The sequence below is a fragment of the Amyelois transitella genome, chromosome 24 (genome assembly GCF_032362555.1).
Source record: "Amyelois transitella isolate CPQ chromosome 24, ilAmyTran1.1, whole genome shotgun sequence".
Taxonomy (NCBI): Eukaryota; Metazoa; Arthropoda; class Insecta; order Lepidoptera; family Pyralidae; genus Amyelois; species Amyelois transitella.
In genome coordinates, this window is record NC_083527.1 from 6545037 (window position 1) to 6560589 (window position 15553).

Here is a 15553-nt window from a genome sequence, read left to right on the forward strand (position 1 = left end):
AACATGTGTAGTTTCTTTACATATAAATTGATAAGTAGTTTTCGAGGTATTCACAATTTTTTAGCATTGAACAACACACACCTGCTCAGCAATGAACCTGAAGCCCTTATCATCCCTGACGCACTCGTAAGTCTCCCCCAACAGCGGGTTGAACGGCTTGGAAGCGGCCCGATGCGCGGACGATGCGTACGCGCTGACCGCAAACGCCGCTATTAACGCCATACGCTCTATGCTGTTGGTGCATTCGGCCGCTGAATCCAGGAGTTCAGAGTATTCCAGCTCTTCGCAGAGGCGCTGGAAAGGAGAGAGATCTATTACATACATATAATCAAGTCTATATCCCTTGCGGGGTAGACAGAGTCAACATTCTTGAAAATGCTGATAGGCCACGTTCAGCTGTTTGGCTTAATGATAGAATTGAGATTAATATAAAGTGACAGGTGCTAGCCCGTCGCCTAAAAGAAGAATCCCAAGTTTATAAGCCTATTCCTTAGTCGACTTTTACCACACCCATGGGAAAGAGATGGAGTGGTCCTATACTTGTACCGAATGTAATAACTAGGGATCTAACATATAACCCTGAGGAACACCAAACTTTTGCCTTACCACTTATTTGAGGACTCTTTATAGAGTCAGATATAAGAGATTTGTCTATTTTATGTTCCCATTTATTTCCATGAAAATCAAATTTATAACTGTAAAGAAAAAAAAATATAACAGCAGACCTAACATAAAACCCTGAGGAACACCAAGCAGTTTTCATACTATTTACTCACCTGCAGCATATTCAAAGGCTCATTAATAGTCACAGGCATGGAGACTTGACTTAGATCTTTGCCAATGTTCTTGTATAGTAGATTCCACAAACTAGGTCCCCCAGGAGTGGGTCTGGTGCAAGGCAGCCTTGTCCGACGCGACCACGCGCCGTTGGACTCTGAAATCCCGTTCTGGTTGAGACGTAGCGTCGGTTGTTCCACGGAGGGCACTGAAATTAAAAGGTAATTACGTAATAGATATATTATTAAATGTGTGAAGATATCACATTATGGAAATACTATTATAATAAAAATTTTGAACAAACATATTTTCAGCCGAATGGTTTTCTGCACCAATAGAAACAAGAATAGGCCAACTCCCATCTCTTTCCCACGGACGTCGTAAAAGGCGACTAAGCGATAGCTTTATAAACTTGATATACTCCTTTTAGGCGATGGGCTAGCAACCTGTCACTATTTGAATCTCAATTCTATCATTATGGTTAACAGCTGCACATGGCCTCTTGGTCTTTCCGAGAGAGCTCTGTTTAACCCGCATAGGATATAGACGTCATTATATGTATGTATGTAAATTTTTCATTTAATCACACATCTTCCATAAACTTTAGGTATTTCTTGTTTTTATATATAGTTCCCAAAGAAAAATATAGAAATAAAAGGTGGTTTATGAGTGTATCGACGCACAGACGATATTGACTGAACCGATTTATCTAATTTCCCAATGACGTTGGCAACGAAGCCTCGAGCAAAATCCAGTCATGTAAATATAGGTAAAATAGTGGCAGTCAATCATCAAAACATACATGCATAAAATCATGCCTTTTAGCCGGAGGGCTAGGCATAGACCACATCTTACCACTTGCCACGATCTCTGCATAATTCTAATAATGAAAATAGTCATCATATACAATGTACAAACTCATGCGCACCATCAGAATTATCGGAGCTCCCGGACCCTTCTTCGCTGCTCAGGGAACCGGCTTCTGACGAGGAGTCGCCGTCCAGTTCAATGACGCCGGCCTGGTTACAATAAAAAAATTAACTAATTAATCTTCTTATATTTCTATCTTTGTCACTCCAAGATCATAATTTTATATTCGTCCTGCTCGCATCGCCGTTTTTATCGCAAGAAAAACCATCGTTGTCCCGTATCAAGTCATAATAAAAAGCGAAAGAAGTATTAATTTAATCTATAAGCATAAACAAATAAGCCATAATATAGCATACGGTATTAGGTATGGCACCATTTTTAAGAATAACGATTTATCGCAAAGCAGTTGACACATTACTATTTGAAGCATAATGTGCCTAATCTAACCTCGCGTAAAAGTTAATTACAACACATATACCCGTATGCCAAAAATGTATTATGCCTCGGACCTATTCACATTCATAACTCTCTTCATGCACGCTCGCCGGTCTCAGGTACTCTTTGGCCTGACCCAAAACGTCGCCAATTCGATCAAGATACGTTATGTTATGCCAAAACTGATATATCAAAGAACAATAGGACGAAATAAATTATGCAATAAAAAGTGGCCAGATCTGGTTCTTTATATGACATAATGTCATATGGTCACGTCTATATCCCTTGCGGGGTAGACAGAGCCAACAGTCTTGAAAAGACTGAATGGCCACGTTCAGCTATTTGGCTTAAAGATAGAATTGAGATTCAAATAGTGACAGGTTGCTAGCACATCGCCTAGAAAAGAATCCCAAGTTTTTAAGCCTATCCCTTAGTCGCCTTTTACGACATCCATGGGAAAGAGATGGAGTGGTCCTATTCTTTTTTGTATTGGTGCCGGGAACCACACGGCACTTTGGTTCTTTATATGACATAATGTCATATGACAATGATTGGCATACCTCATCAGTTGGTATGATGGTCCCCGCCTGCTCCTCATGCTCTTCAGCATCGAAGAACTCCGAAGCTGACACGCACGAGGAGCTGTAGCTGAGCGATTGTTGGAACTGACGTACTACCTGTTGGCAAAATTGAACATATCACAACCCATAATAGTAGAGATTTGACAGTTTAAAAAATATATATATATGTCACTATAATAAATAAACTATTACTATTACTACTACTATATATATGTATACGTATTTATAATACCGACTATTTTGACAGTTTAAAAAAAATATATAATATAAGTCACTATCTATATGTATTCATATTTATAATACCGTCTATATCCCTTGCGTGGTAAACAGAGCCAACAGTCTTGAAAAGACTAAAAGGCCACGTACAGTTGTATGGCTTTATGATGGAATTGAGATTCAAATAGTGACAGGTTGCTAGCCCATCGCTTAAAAAAAGAATCCATAGTTTATCAGAATACCCCTAGTCGCCTTTTAAGCTATCTACGGGAAAGAGATACCAACGCTAATTTTCAACCGTCGCAATTTGAAGGGTAAGGTTTTATGTGGTCTAGAGGTGCAGTTAGGAGAATTTGCCGAAACGCACATGTGAATCAATTTCAATACATATATAAATTTGGATGAAATCATTCGACAATCATCGGAGATCCCAGGTTCGAATCCCGGCCAGGGCATAATGAGAAAAGAACTTTTTCTGATTGGCTATTTCTAAATGGCTATTGATTGATATATTACAAAGTAGTATCGTTGAGTTAGTATCTCGTAACACAAGTCTCGAACTTACTTCGAAGCTAACACAATCAGTGTAATTTGTCCCGTACATAATACTTATTTATTTATTTACCTAAAACGATCTCTTCTGAGAAGTAAAACACAAAATATATATACATACCGAGTCATTCCTCTCCACAGTGGATATCTCGGCCAGATCTGACGCGTCGTGAATACGGGAGAGACGCGACCGTAATTCTGAGGACAAGACTTCACCGGTCATTATTGACGTTCGCTGCCAGTTGTATCGAAGTTATGTACCTACATTAGTTTGTATACTAACCGACGCTGTTTCTGTGAGGTAGAACGACGTAAGGAAACCTGCACGTTCAGGCAACTGGATGTGTAACAATGATCGATTTGACGTTGACGTTGTTAAAGAAAATGCTGCAGTGCAGTTTGTTACCGCTTCTTCTGCACTGACGCCTTGGAAGCGGCGGTAAATTTAGTTTTTAAGTAATTTATTTGACGTCAACCAATGATGTGAAAAAAGTTTTGACAATTATTAAGCGATATGAAGTATCCTATAATAATAAATAAAAATTTTGAATTAGAATTAGAATTTAATACGGTTTAGGTTCCCCTGCAAAGGTTGCGGAGGTCAGACGGAAGTTTAGTTATCAAATCAACCGGCTTCGTCTTCCTGGCTTTAGTCCCAGTTGGATCTTCATCAACCTGGAGAGGAGCCCGGGGTGTGCCTTTGACCATGGACCCTGAATTGGGTGAGTCAGGTTTTTACACGAAGCGACTCCCGTCTGACCTCCGCAACCTTTGCATGGGAACCTTACTCGTATTGGATCGTTCATGATAACACATCCAGTTGCCTGAATGTGCCTTTGAAATATCATCAATAGGCTGCTGAGCAAAATTAAGAAGAGAGTTAGACTAAGTTTGGTCCGATACCTACATACATAAAATCACGCCTCTTTCCCGGAGGGGTAGGCAGAGACTACCTCTTTCCACTTGCAACGATCTCTGCATACTTCCTTCGCTTTATCCACATTCATAGCTCTCTTCATGCAAGCGCGGCGGTTTCGGGTACTTTTGACCTGACCCTTTACCTTTGGTCCGATAACGGCATTCTTTTACAATATGTACCCTTAATGAAAGCAGACGTATTTATAAATAATACAGGTTTTAAACGCGCACGTAATGTACCTGCATTTCATCTCAGACGTTTCGAATCACGTTACAATGATCCGTGATCACCGAGCGACTGAAAACAAGCGGGTTACTGCTCCGTCCGCGCGGCAGAATGTTCTTCTACCGCCAAATTGTTAACACGCCAACTACCCTCACAATACAAAACAACAGATTCTTTATTCTGGAGCGCAATCGGTAATGCAAGAAGTGGTCATAAACACCTAGAGGTCAGCAGACAGCAGGTAGTCTCTGCCTACCCCTCCGGGAAAGAGGCGCGATTTTATTTTATGTATGTAGGTCAGCAGACATGCCTTATGTCAAAGGTACGTTACGTGCGCGTTTAATACCTGTATTATTTATAAATATAAAGTACACCGCAACGCGAAAGTTAAAAATCAGTTAAAAAACAACGTATAAAACAGTACTAGTTACCCGAGTTCTGTTGCAACGCGGACGTGAGGTTAGTTCTGAGCGCCGCCACCACCGCCCCAGGCGGCGCTGCGGGGCTGTCCGCAGCCTCCATGGCGGCACGAAGGCGCCCTCTTTCGCATACCTGACAAAATAAATACCGTGAGAACACTTTGGTTTTTCGAACAGCCTATGTGGCGTGGCAGTAGTGCGTTTGTAACACCGAGACGGGTTCGAATCCCGGCCAGGGTATGATGAGTAACGATCTTTTCTCTGATAAGCCAGGGTCTTGGATGTCTATCTATACAAGTATTTATCAAAAACATATAAATATTTTAGGGAATTTTGAGAGAAAATAAACAGTCGGTAAAATTATCAGTATGAAATTTACAATAGGAAATACAAAAACTAGCGCCATCTATGTATGTTTGAAACAAACACGAAGAATGTCACGGTAGCTATTGGAAATCTTAATTAAATATTACAAATTAAGTGTTGTAGGTCTATAAAAGTAGTTCAGGCAAACAGTTATTAACCATAAACTAACGAAGTGACGTCTTCTCTGTGGGTGGTCAGGGAGGCAATGAGGTCACACATAGAACTTACCAAAGTAAACACAATAATCTTCAAGTTATCTACTAAGTCTTTATCCTGCACTGTAGTTTTCACTCAATTTGTTGGTCAGGGGTCAGGCTGGTCAGAGAAACTGGGACCGTGGTCACAGAGGTAATGAAGTCACAAAGAGAACTTACTAAAATAAATAACTTACCAAAGTAGACACGATAGTCTTCAAGTTGGCTACTAAATCTTTAGCCAGCACTGTGAAGTCTTCCCTCAGTTGGTGGTCAGGGGTCAGGCTGGTCAGAGAAACTGGGACCGTGGTCACAGAGGTAATGAAGTCACAAAGAGAACTTACTAAAATAAATAACTTACCAAAGTAGACACGATAGTCTTCAAGTTGGCTACTAAATCTTTAGCCAGCACTGTGAAGTCTTCCCTCAGTTGGTGGTCAGGGGTCAGGCTGGTCAGAGAAACTGGGACCGTGGTCACAGAGGTAATGAAGTCACAAAGAGAACTTACTAAAATAAATAACTTACCAAAGTAGACACGATAGTCTTCAAGTTAGCTACTAAATCTTTTGCCAGCACTGTGAAGTCTTCCCTCAGTTGGTGGTCAGGGGTCAGGCTGGTCAGGGAAGCAGGACCCGTGGCGCCGGTGGTCAGGGCCTCTGCTCCAGGCAGAGATTGGGGACGAGCGGCGGCGCATGCTGTAAATGTTGCCATATTTAAAAATACAATTTTTAATAAAGAATTTTATTGTCATTAAAAGTTTTAATGATAATAACGATAAGTTTGATTGATAAGTGATAAATAAGTATTTATGACGATTAAATTGCTTATTTTTTTAAATTACACATCTAATGATATGAATACGGCTATTAGAGAATTTCTCTGAACCGTTTTTTTTATTTATTGATATTAGACTAGAACATAATAGAATAGATGAATACTAGAAACATTAAATATATAAACATAAATTTACTCTAAATATATCTACCTAAACATTAATACTACCTATTAAGCTGTTACTTTCAAATTTCAAAAATTTATGTGTATCGTTAGGCCCATAGCACACGGCGTATTTTAAACGCGCAGAAGACGCGCAGGAGACGCGCGTATAAGCACTTCAAACGCGATTCGGACGCAACTTTAGAACCTAAGCACACGGGGCGATCGTGAAACGCGCCTCTACTGCACGTATACGCGCACCCCCTTCCCCCTCTGCCTCACTCCGCTCCTTTTTACGCGCCGCGTTTGAAACGCTTCAAACGCGCGTAAACGCGCTTCATATGCGCGTTTGTATCATCGATGCAAACGCAACAATCGGCGTATACGGTGCCGAAAACACGCGTTCGTAATAAGCGCGTCGCCTGCGCGTTTAAAATACGCCGTGTGCTATGGGCCTTAAAAATTGAACATAATGCTCCATCTTAAAGAGTGGATCTTGCATACAGCCACGGTAAAGTAAACTTTTTATGATACAGAGTTCTTGGTAAAGTTGTGCCGTGTGGTTCCTGGCACCAACATAAAAAAGAATAGGACCACTCCATCTCTTTCCCATGGATGTCGTAAGAGGATACTTAGCAATAGGTTTATTAACTTGCGATTCTTCTTTAAGTCGATGGGCTAGCAACCTGTCACTATTTGAATCTCAATTCTATCACTAAGCCTAACAGCTCAACTATCACTTTCAAGAATGCTCTGTCGACCCCGCAAGGGATATAGACGTGATTATGCGAATGAATGTCCTTGGTAAAACCATAGTTACAAACATACATACATAAAATCACGCCTCTTTCCCGGAGGGGTAGGCAGTGTTTTCATTTTTCCACTTGCCACGATCCCTGCATACTCATTTCGCTTCATCCACATTCATAAGTCTCTTCATGACATCTCGTCGGTTTCGGGTACTCAAAGATCCAGTGCCGTGTAGTTTCCGGCACCATTAGAAAAGAAAGAATAGAACCACTCTATCTCTTTCCCATGGATGTCGTAAAAGGCGACTAAGGGATAGGTTTATGAACTTGGGATTCTTCTTTTAGGCGACAGACTAGCAACCTGTCACTATTTTAATCTCAATTCTATCATTAAGCCAAACGGCTAAACGTGGCCTGTCAGTCTTTTCAAGATTGTTGGCTCTGTCTACCCCGCAAGGGATATGGACGTGATTATATGTATATATAAAAGATCCACTAATAAAATTCGACATATCTAAATGTGTATGGCCGTGTTTTACCAACAATTAACCCTTGTTTTATAAAAATAAAAATTGTGAACAACTGCAAATCATGCTTATGTGGTGAATAACATCAAAGAGTATAGGTATATGATAGTGTTAAAGAAAGCAGTTTTCTGCGTGTATCTGTAAATTAACAAGAATTTTCAAAAGTGCGAGGTAATTTTATACAGTTTTAAGCCCTCATACTGATGCGAGTATTTAAATAAATTAAATAAATTTTTATCAATGTACAATGTGTAATGTGTCTCTTTTGGGCAACAGATTAATTGATTATTGAAAAATTTTATCAAAACGGTGCCGAGTGGTTCCGGGCACCAATATAAAAAATAATAAGATCACTCCATCTCTTTCCCATGGATGACGTTAAAGGCGACTTAGGGTTACAAACTTGGGATTATTTCAAAATGGGCTAGCAACCTGTCACTATTTGAATCACAATTCTATCATTAAGCCTAACAGCTGAACGTGGTCCGTCAGTCTTTCAAGAATGCTTGCTCTGTCTTCACCGCAAGGGATATAGACGTGATTATATGAACGAATATAACAAAATGTTATCAATGTAGGGTGTCATCGTTGTTTTCGGTTTTTGCCTGACTGTGAAGGAACCCTGGGCTCGCCTTAGACCATGATTCAGAGACTACCCGTCTTCATCAGTCAGGTTAGTCGTTGGTTTCGGTTTTTGCCTGTCTGTGAAGGAACCCTGGGCTCGCCTAAGATCCAGATGATCTAGAGACAGGTAAGTCAGGTTAGTCACATGATATTGTAATATCTCACAAAATAAGTTGGTATTTAGATGGATTTAATATAATTGCTCAGCTAAAAATATATAACATTTCTACGTACAAAAAATCTACATGTTAATACAATTCCTCTAGAAATAAGTAGTGCCCTTGTATTAAATTTCTCTTTAGTCAAAGTTCTATTCTTCCTTTTTCCTTGATGTACATAAATATATAAATAAATAAAAAAAATACAACTACATAATTGTTTTCATTACATTGACCAACATCTCATACAAATACTTGTACATCGTACGAATAATATTCGTATTTACCTTTGCACCTTTCAGGAACACAAATACAACATACATATAGTCACGTCTATACTCTTGCGGGGAGGACAGAGTCAACAGTCTTGAAAAGACCAAAAGCCCACGTTCAGCTGTCAGACAGTGATGGAACTGAGATTTTAAATAGTGACAGGTCGCTAGCCCATCGCCAACAAGATAAATCCAAATTTTATAAGCATATCCTTTAGTCGTCTTTTACGACATCCACGGGTAAGATACATAATTATGAAAAATAGAAAGAGACAGACAATAACTCACTTCTTGAATACTCTTCACATTCCCTCAACGTTTTCGATATGTACCGGCACACGATTTTTGCTATCGTCAATAGGAAACCTCCACTATCACTTGACATGTTCACAGATAATCAATTTAACTTTTAATTCAAAAATATATTAACAGAATTCTTAACCTTTTGTATTTTGCTTATCGAAAACAAAAACAAAAATAAAACGAATTCAGATTACACAGATCCATTAACGGACAAAGTATAAAATAACTGCTGAAAATTAAAATTAAAATAGTTTAATTTTTCTTAAGAAACGAATATTTCACTTCACTAAATAACTTTCCATATTAGTAAGACGAATTTAAAAAATCACTTAAATTATACTGAAAATATTAACACTTCTATTTAATGACTAGGTAGCAAGTGACACTGTCAATCTTTTCCGTACAAAACAAATGATACTTTAGCCAAAACTGCATCACCGTTCTACTCGATATGGATATGTTCTAACGAAATAATCAATTCACTGCGCTAACGCAAGTATTGAATATGAATTAATTAGGTAACTCTTTCAAGGTAGAATATATTTTGTGCGAAATAAGACCTTCGCTTGATATTAATAAAGATCATATATTGATATTTAAATTTCTTTTACAGTCATCTATTGAAACAATGGTACAGACAATTGTTTTTTTTAGTGATTAAATTTCAGCCGTATTACTTTATAGATAAATCACATTTTTCTTTGTAGTGCGTTTGGATGAAGTTCAGAGTTATCTTAGATACTCTTATCATAGATAAGATAGATGAAGGTCGTATGATGTCTTATTCGCAATAAAAAGATAATCTACATCATTTACGAAGTTCGCGGGAATTCGCTAAGTTAAGTTTTTGTAACCTTTCTTTTTTTTTAAAGTAAAATTATATTCTTACACTCATCCTTTATAAAAATGTAATGATTTATGTATATTTTCATCTCGTAGTTTTTTAAACTCGTTATTTAGGCAGGTTATCTATGTATCGACTTGCTAATTGGTGTTTGTATCGATCTTTTATACGATAAAAGTTGTAATTAGGCAGTATTAGAAAAAATAAAACAAATTTAACAACAAGAAAATAACCAAGAGCTTAAAACAATTATGTACCTTTTTATAAATGAGTGTAAATCAATGAAAAAAGGTGCCTAGTAAAACAAAAATATTAACATAGCGAATTGCTGTTTCAGTAAATCCATAATTCGCTTCAGAATAATACTCTACACCAAATAAGTGTCTTATGCATACTATATTTCCTTGTCTTGTGTAATAAACATGTTTTGGGTAAATGTTGCAAAAAATGTGTACATTGCCATCATCAAAATGCAAAATAAATCGATTTTCAAATAACTACAAAACGCTGAAATATAAAATAGAAACACAGTCTCAAATGTCATGAAAATGCCAGTCTAAATTTGCGAAATTGTGACCATACCCTACAATGGTTCATGTCTGCAAGCACGTGTAATGACGCACGCACAAACAAGCACGCATATATTTTATATACGCATGTAAAAAAAGTATAGCATACCAAACATTTGGGTAATGAATTCGAGACTTGAAAATACTTTCGAGTTCATAAAAAAATGTCGAAATGGTTTCTACTATTAACAGTAACTAAATTCCAGTGTTGCCATATTTCAAGTATAAAAATATCTAAGCATGTTACAATACTATACTATCGTATTACCGTATAGAGCCAGTCAGTAAAAAAATCATACTGGAAATTACGTGGCAAAGACTAAGAGCGTCTGTGGGACACCAACTTTATTTGGTCTTTCTTGTTTATCCAATAAGAAGCCATTTTGATTGTTTTGTCAGGACGTTTAATAATTATTGTATCCTGCGTTCAGTTGTCTGAACAACGACCGGTGGTTGGGGGTAGTTAAGTTATTAAAGCTGTAATTTCTGAAACTGTGATATGCTTGATAAAATAATATATTTAGGTACTTCACCTTTTACGACATCCACAATTTTTTTTTTCTGTTTCATAAACCACACGGCTTAAGATAATACCGATAGCATATTATTGAACTGTGTGAATACTTATTTACAAGACATGATAGTGTTTGAAAAAGGGGGAAAAAGAGGGGAAAAAACGAAAATAAAATCCGTCTTACGAACTAAAGCAGAGGCCAGAAATGTCGAAAGAAACGCTGGAAGGGAAACGAGAATAGTCATTAGATGTCTTTTCTTTTTTTTTATATGTGAGAGGTGTAGCAAAAGAATTATATCAAAATAATTTTCATAGGACATTGTAATTTTTTACCAATATTTGTATATAAAAAAAAACAAGTATTGAAAAAGATTCTACTACGTTTCAATTAATAAAGAATGAAAATGGGAAATGTTAAAGAAATTACCTCTCGATATTTTATAATGGTTTTGGAGTAGCTTAGTAAATTAGCTTTTTAGCTCTACATTAATCTTTTTACATTTTCAAAAGCATTGAAATGTACGAATCTACCATATTAGCCATCCATGCCTTTGTTTTTTTTTTAAATCGTGCATTTTTAATCTGTGTGACGCGCCACCGCTTCAGTGTTGCCATGCATCCACAACTTACCAATTTCGTAGAATCCTTTGAAAAGACATAATTTTCAAAATTCTTTTATTTACATTTCAACACAAATTAAAAAGGCCGAGTGTACAAAAACATATATGTTTGGAACAATTATTAAATACATGATTAGTGTATAAAGTACCTATGTACGTTAGGCATTTTCTTGATATGGCCGTATTGTCGTATTTTTTCGTGTTACAACACTGGACTGTTACTTGGGACGCGGATTTCAGGAGTGTGTTCTTTATTACTAGAAGAAAATCAAAAAAGTATATAGTCACAATATAAGCACTATTTTCTTTGTCGCCAGTATTTTTTTTATACGGTGATTTAATATCTTCGTGCTAGTAATAAATAAAAATTAAATTGATACAAGTATGGAGCCGCTGGTTTTGAAATTGGAAACTTGCTCAAATTAAAGGTATTTTGCTAAAACTTGGCTAAAAAAACTTGGTATCACATTGGGGTAATAAAAATTCTCGATTTTATAAAGAAAATAATGTACTTTTATCGTGACATTTCTAAATTTTTCTACTTATATAATGCGATAACTACACATCCGCCTTTCACTCGAGAGTTGATCAAGAGATAGCAATTTCACAATCGATAAGATTATAATATTTTGTTCAAAATTAGTAGGTAAATGTAAGGAGTCTTTTTCGGGATCATAATATTTTGGTAATATTATTTAATGTTATTTAATAAATAAATCTGTTCTTTATTAGTACAAAAACGTAATTTAGTGTACAGGGCTGTATACTTAAATATTTAAATACATAAGATAACGCTTCAAAATTTTACCAAAAGTTATTATTTGATAAAATTTTATTGATAAATTGTAATTAGTTTCCAATTTAATTTTTGTTTAAAGTTTCAGTTCTGACTATCATATATATGTTGTTGACTGTACACATACAGGGTGTACTACAATACACCGCCAACCACACAGGACTAATAAGCTTACATCAAAAATAACAACTTCTGTTTTATGTCTTTTGACAAAAAATTAATAATTCAAAAAATTATAAACATTTTACGTTCAATATTTCCCTTTCAAATTTATGTCCAATTGCTATATCTCAATCTTTATATAATTATCTTTAAGCTAACATTTTCACGTCTAAAAACATCACTAAACAATAAATACTAAAATGCGCCTTACAACTACTTCAATAAGGTATCTTACCGATTGGCAATGAGGCTGCTGAATTTGGTACTGAAGAGGCGCCGCCGCCGGGGGACGGAGGGGCGGTTAACGCCGAGAGAGCCTGAAAATAAAATCTTAAGTTAATACAAGCTCGTTTTGGTCTTAGTATTCTTGGAAGTTACTGCGGAATGTAAATTGAACCAAAATGGCGGCGTACCATTTGCGAAGTGGACGGGTCGATGTGTTGCGAGGTGAGTTCCACTCAGGCGCATTTGCTGTTAGATTTCTTGTTACGGAGACAAAAGCTACAAGGTTGGGCGACTGTAAAATATATAACTTGGACCAAAATGGCGGCGTACCATTTGCGAAGTGGACGGGTCGATGTGTTGCGAGGTGAGTTCCACTCAGGCGCATTTGCTGTTAGATTTCTTGTTACGGAGACAAAAGCTACAAGGTTGGGCGACTGTAAAATATATAACTTGGACCAAAATGGCGGCGTACCATTTGCGAAGTGGACGGGTCAATGTGTTGCGAGGTGAGTTCCACTCAGGCGCATTTGCTATGAGATTTCTTCTTGCGGAGACAAAAAGCTAGAAGGTTTGGGCGACTGTGAAATATATAACTTGGACCAAAATGGCGGCGTACCATTTGCGAAGTGGACGGGTCGATGTGTTGCGAGGTGAGTTCCACTCAGGCGCATTTGCTATGAGATTTCTTCTTGCGGAGACAAAAAGCTAGAAGGTTGGGCGACTGTTAAATATATAACTTGGACCAAAATGGCGGCGTACCATTTGCGAAGTGGACGGGTCGATGTGTTGCGAGGAGAGTTCCACTGAGGCGCATTTGCTGTTGGATTTCTTCTTGCGCAGGCCGAACTTACGACGATCTTTCTTCACGTTCGGCGAGGCGCCCTCTAGCGACACCTGGCGAGAAACACGTGTGTTTTTTTACGAACTAATAGTAAAGAAGAAAATTAAAACCGGCCAAGTGCGAGTCGGATTTGCGCACGAAAGTTTCCGCATCATCACCTTTGTTAGACTTAAATGTTTTTTTTTATATTCACGTTTCTACCTGATTATTAAAAAAACGACCAAGAATTGCTAAAAATAATACCATTATTGCATGGGTGCCCCTTTATTGGTTCCTTTTTTGATATTTAATTACTTAATATACAAGTTAATATTCTGTGCAAAATTTTAAGCGTGTACTTTAACATGTTTATCGCCTGGGGGACCCACCTTTTTCAAATTTCCAGATTTACTTAGAATTAGAAATTAACGCTATCCTATTAAAACTAGGGTAAATTTTAACCACCTATTTGACCCCTTAAGAAGTTTAAATTTCAAAAAATCATTTCTTATCTGAGCATTACGTTACGTAATATAAAGCTGATGTCCAAATTGCAAGTTTGCAGCTTCTAGACGTTGATGACTCATCATCACCCTTATATTTTATGAATTATGAATAAATATATTTTTTTAAGGGATATAAGTTACAATTTTACAATTACAAGTTACAAGTACAATTACAATAAAATACATTTTACCAAAAACCACTGCTACAAAATATGTAGAAATAATTAACAGTTCAATTATTATTTACATGATTGAATAAAAACTACGGTAATCTTTCAAGTTCAATACCTTCAGTAATGTCTTGGTCGTAAACTTGATGTTATGAAAATAAACATATATATATTTATATTTTATAAATATTATAGTACATCCACTTCCACTTTACTATAAATCTTAACCTGAAATAAAAATTAAACGCATCTCAGTTTTGGCTACAGTTGAATGTGGCCTATCAGTGTTTTCAATACTGTTGCTGTCTACCCCGCTAGACATGCGCTTCGGAAGCGGTAGTAGTTACAATATAGATTTAAGTGATGTGACATCAATAAGTGATACATTGTATCCAATTTTGAAAATGAATCTATTCTATTGTATATTGTATTGGTGCCGTGTGGTTCCCGGCACCAATACAAAAAAGAATAGGACCACTCCATCTCTTTCCCATGAATGTCGCAAAAGGTGACTACGGGATAGGCTTACAAACTTGAGATCCTTTTTTAAGGCGATGAGCTAGCAACCTGTCACTATTTGAATCTCAATTCTATCAACAAGCCAAACAGCTGAACGTGGCCATTCAGTCTTTTCAAGACAGTTGGCTCTGTCCACCCCGCAAGGGATATAGACGTGACCATATGTACGTGTACGCTATACAATTCCACTCACGTCCGTGTCGTGGTGAACCTGTTGCTGCAACTCCAGTGTGTCGAGCAGCCGCTGCAACTGTTGCACGGACAGTTGCGCCTGGCCGAGTTCGCGCGAGGCGTTCTCCAGTGGACCGCCCGATTCTGAAAGTATAATTGGTGAATATATCTTCTTTCTTTCTTTATATATATATAAAATTCTCGTGTCACAATGTTTGTCTCCGTACTCCTCAGAAACGGCTTTACCGATTTTAACCAAATTTTGCATGCATATTCAGTAGGTCTGAGAATCGGCTAACATCTATTTTCATACCCCTAAGTGTTAAGGGTTGTCCACACTTAACATTTTTTTAACTAGAAATTCCTTTAAAATTATTTATATGGCAAAACAGGGTTTGCCGGGACAGCTAGTATATATATATATATATATATAATAATACTATTCCTGTTTTTTCCTTTAGTCGATTGTTCACAGCTGAGCGTCGTGATGTCTCCATCTAGTTAACGGTCTGTT

The 15553-nt window shown here is 37.2% G+C and overlaps 1 protein-coding gene across 4 annotated transcripts in view; it reads right to left on the reverse strand.

Moving 5' to 3' along the window:
* The window catches only part of LOC106137588 (oxysterol-binding protein-related protein 3), a 64630-nt gene that overhangs the window by 14218 nt on the left and 34859 nt on the right, over nt 1-15553 (reverse strand). For 3 of the 4 annotated variants that reach the window (XM_060951435.1, XM_060951434.1, XM_060951432.1), the window contains 10 exons: nt 15062-15183; nt 13613-13747; nt 12864-12945; nt 6080-6249; nt 5007-5127; nt 3553-3641; nt 2643-2759; nt 1706-1796; nt 777-985; nt 82-294 (listed from right to left, as the gene is read on the reverse strand). In XM_060951435.1, coding sequence (XP_060807418.1) covers nt 82-294; nt 777-985; nt 1706-1796; nt 2643-2759; nt 3553-3641; nt 5007-5127; nt 6080-6249; nt 12864-12945; nt 13613-13747; nt 15062-15183 — 1349 coding nt within the window. The remainder of the gene's footprint in view (nt 1-81; nt 295-776; nt 986-1705; nt 1797-2642; nt 2760-3552; nt 3642-5006; nt 5128-6079; nt 6250-12863; nt 12946-13612; nt 13748-15061; nt 15184-15553) is intronic. The other variant, XM_060951433.1, reaches the window with a different exon arrangement.